The 2,910-nt window shown below is 42.3% G+C and overlaps 1 protein-coding gene across 1 annotated transcript; it reads right to left on the reverse strand.

Moving 5' to 3' along the window:
- Window positions 1-6: 6 nt before the first annotated feature.
- Window positions 7-2,904, reverse strand: LOC103523720 (fibrous sheath CABYR-binding protein-like; the record flags this gene model as incomplete). The annotated part of the gene is made up of 2 exons (XM_026833091.1): window positions 7-879; window positions 919-2,904. Coding segments are annotated over 2 exons (2,859 nt in total), but the record flags the coding sequence as incomplete, so codon positions are not given.
- Between the last annotated feature and the right edge of the window lie 6 nt (window positions 2,905-2,910).

The raw sequence follows: 2,910 nt of genomic DNA on the forward strand, positions 1-2,910 counted from the left end.
AGGCCGAAGGGTTTCAGAGGCGCTTTCCGCCTCCTTGGGAGCCTCTGAAGGATCAACTCTCAGCTCCTCTACAGGTTTGGGATCCGGAGTCCCGTCTTCGACGCCCGGAGCGACAGAACTTTGAGCCGGGGAGACAGAACTTTCTTGGGCTGGTGAGACAGAACTGTCCTGACTAGAAGGTATCAGACTTTCAGACGTGGGCGATTCTTGTCCGGGGGACACATTTATTCCTTTAGCAGGTTCGGAATCCACCGCTGGAGAGGCGTTTTCGGGTTCCACAACTGCGTTTGGTGCCTCAGAGGAGGGGCTAACATCAGAGGAAGGGCTCTCTTTGAGTTCTTCAACAGGTTTTGTGTCTTCTAGGGCTTTGGCTACTTCTGGCTCTGATGTTTTAATTTCTTCTGTCTCTGGAGATTTTGCTTCAACGGATGTTGGGTTTTCTTCTGCTAACTTTGCTTCCATTTCGGGTGATTTAACGTCTTCAGCTGTTATAGCGTCTGGTGTCTTTACTTCCTCTACTAATTTCGCTTCTGTTTCGGGTGTTTTAATTTCTTCAGGTGCTATGGCTTGTTCAGAAGTTTTGATATCTTCTGGAGCTATAGATTCTTCTGATGTTTTAATTTCTTCAGGTGCTATAGCTTGTTCAGGCGATTTTACTTCTTCAGGTGCTACAGCTTCTTCAGGTGTTTTGACATCTCCAGGTGCTACAGCTTGTTCTGGTGTTTTCGTTTCTTCAGGTGCTATAGGTTGTTCAGGTGTTTTGACATCTTCAGGTGCTATAGCTTCTTCTGGAGTTTTGATTTCTTCAGGTGCTATGGCTGGTTCAGGAGTTTTAATTTTTTCAGCTGTTGTAACTCCTTCTACCATTTTTTCTTCCATTTCTGGTGTTTTTATTTCCTCTACAAGTTTAGCTTCCATTTCTGGTGTTTTAACTTCTTCAGATGTTACTGTGTCTTCTGTGGCTTTGATTTCTTCCGCTACTTTCTCTTCCACAACAGGTTCTTCGGATTTTCTACTTTCTTCTACGATTTTTGCTTCCATTTCTGGTGTTGCGGATTGTTCAGTTGTTTTGATTTCTTCCACCATCTTTGCTTCCATCTCTGGTGATTTAACCTCCACTTCTGGTGTTCTCTCTTCCACTGCGGGTGTTACAGTTTCTTCTGGTGTTTTCTGTTCTACTTCATCAGATTTAATGTCTGGTGCTATGGTCCCTTCGGTTATTTGTTCTGGTGTTTTTTCTTCCCCTTCAGCTGGTGTTTTGATTTCTTCTACGAGTTTTGCTTCCATTTCTGGACTTTTAACTTCTTCAGGTGTTACAGTGTCTTCTGTTGGTTTGACTTCTACTTTCTCTTCCACTACAGGCTCTTCTGTTTTAATTTCTCCAAGTGTATTTCCTTCAGCCTCAGGTGTTTTCATTTCTACTGTTATTACTCCATCCAATTCGGGTGTTTGACTGTCTACTTTTTTCTCTTCCAGTTCAGGTATCGCAATTAGGGTTTCAACTGGTTTAGTTTCCTCTAGTGGTTTTCCTTCTGAGACGTTTTCTGGTTGGATAGTAGGTTCATCACTTGTGGACAGAGACACATCAGATGTAGACGTTTCAAAGGTTTTCACTGCCTCAGATACTTCCGGGGTGGTATCTTCCGAGGTAGCTTCTGGAGAAGCAGAAGTTAGTTCAGTGGCTTTAGAGGTGACTTCAGTAGGACCTTCAGAGGTGGTCTCTTGAGGTACCTCACCGTGGGGTCCATTACCTTCGGAATTATCTCCTTCACTGACATTCAATTCGGTGTCGTCATTAGAAGAACCTTCTTCTTGTTCGGACACCAATTTGCCGAACGGATTAAATCCAGATCCAATCCTGTTAAATGGATTTACCTTGGCAACAGCCTGACTAAACGGATTTAACGGATTAACTTCAGCCTTCACCTTGCCAAGTGGTCCTATCTCAACTTCAGCTTTGCCAAATGGATTGACGGTGGTGTCGGTATTTCTCGAATTATAGTTAGAATTGCCTCCTGGATTTACCTCAGCCTCAACTTTAACAAATGGATTGAGAGTAGCGGCAATGTTACTAACTGGATTCAAACTATTTGCCACTGTATTTACAGGACTCACTGTCGTATCGGCTTTACTTGAAGGATTCAATTCACCTTCAACTTTGCCCAGCGGATTCAAAGCAGCACCAATCACTCCCAATGGGTTTAACACTTCTTCTACTTTACTCAATGGTTGTGTTGTATCGCCTACTTTACCTGTTGGATTTGGAGTAGTATCAACCTTGCCGAACGGATTTAAAGCAGCATCAATCGCGCCTAATGGATTTAGTTCAGCTTCAACTTTGCCTAATGGGTTTAGGGTAGGATTAACATCTCCAGATGGATTGGTTGTATCAGTTTTTCCGAATGGATTTAAAGCCGCATCAATAACTCCCAATGGATTCAACTCACCTTCAATCTTACCTAATGGATTTAGAGTAGGATTAACATTGTCTGTTGGATTTGATGTAGTATCGACTTTGCCAAATGGATTTAGAGCTGCGTCAATTACTCCTAAGGGGTTTAGAGTAGGATTAACACTATCTAATGGGTTTGATACATTATCAGCTTTACCGAATGGATTTAAAGCATTGTCAATCACTCCCAATGGGTTTGTAACATTTAAAGCAGCGTCAACTACACCTAATGGATTCAATTCACCTTCAATCTTACCTAGTGGGTTTGACACATTATCAAGTTTTCCGAACGGATTTAAAGCCGCATCAATAACACCTAGTGGATTTGTTACATTATCTAGTTTACCTAATGGGTTTAAGGTAGCATCAATAACTCCCAATGGGTTTGTTACATTCAAAGCAGCATCAACCACACCTAACGGATTCAATTCACCTTCAATCTTACCCAATGGGTTTGA

This window comes from Diaphorina citri, unplaced genomic scaffold, assembly GCF_000475195.1.
Source record: "Diaphorina citri unplaced genomic scaffold, Diaci psyllid genome assembly version 1.1 scaffold35518, whole genome shotgun sequence".
Classification (NCBI taxonomy): domain Eukaryota; kingdom Metazoa; phylum Arthropoda; class Insecta; order Hemiptera; family Psyllidae; genus Diaphorina; species Diaphorina citri.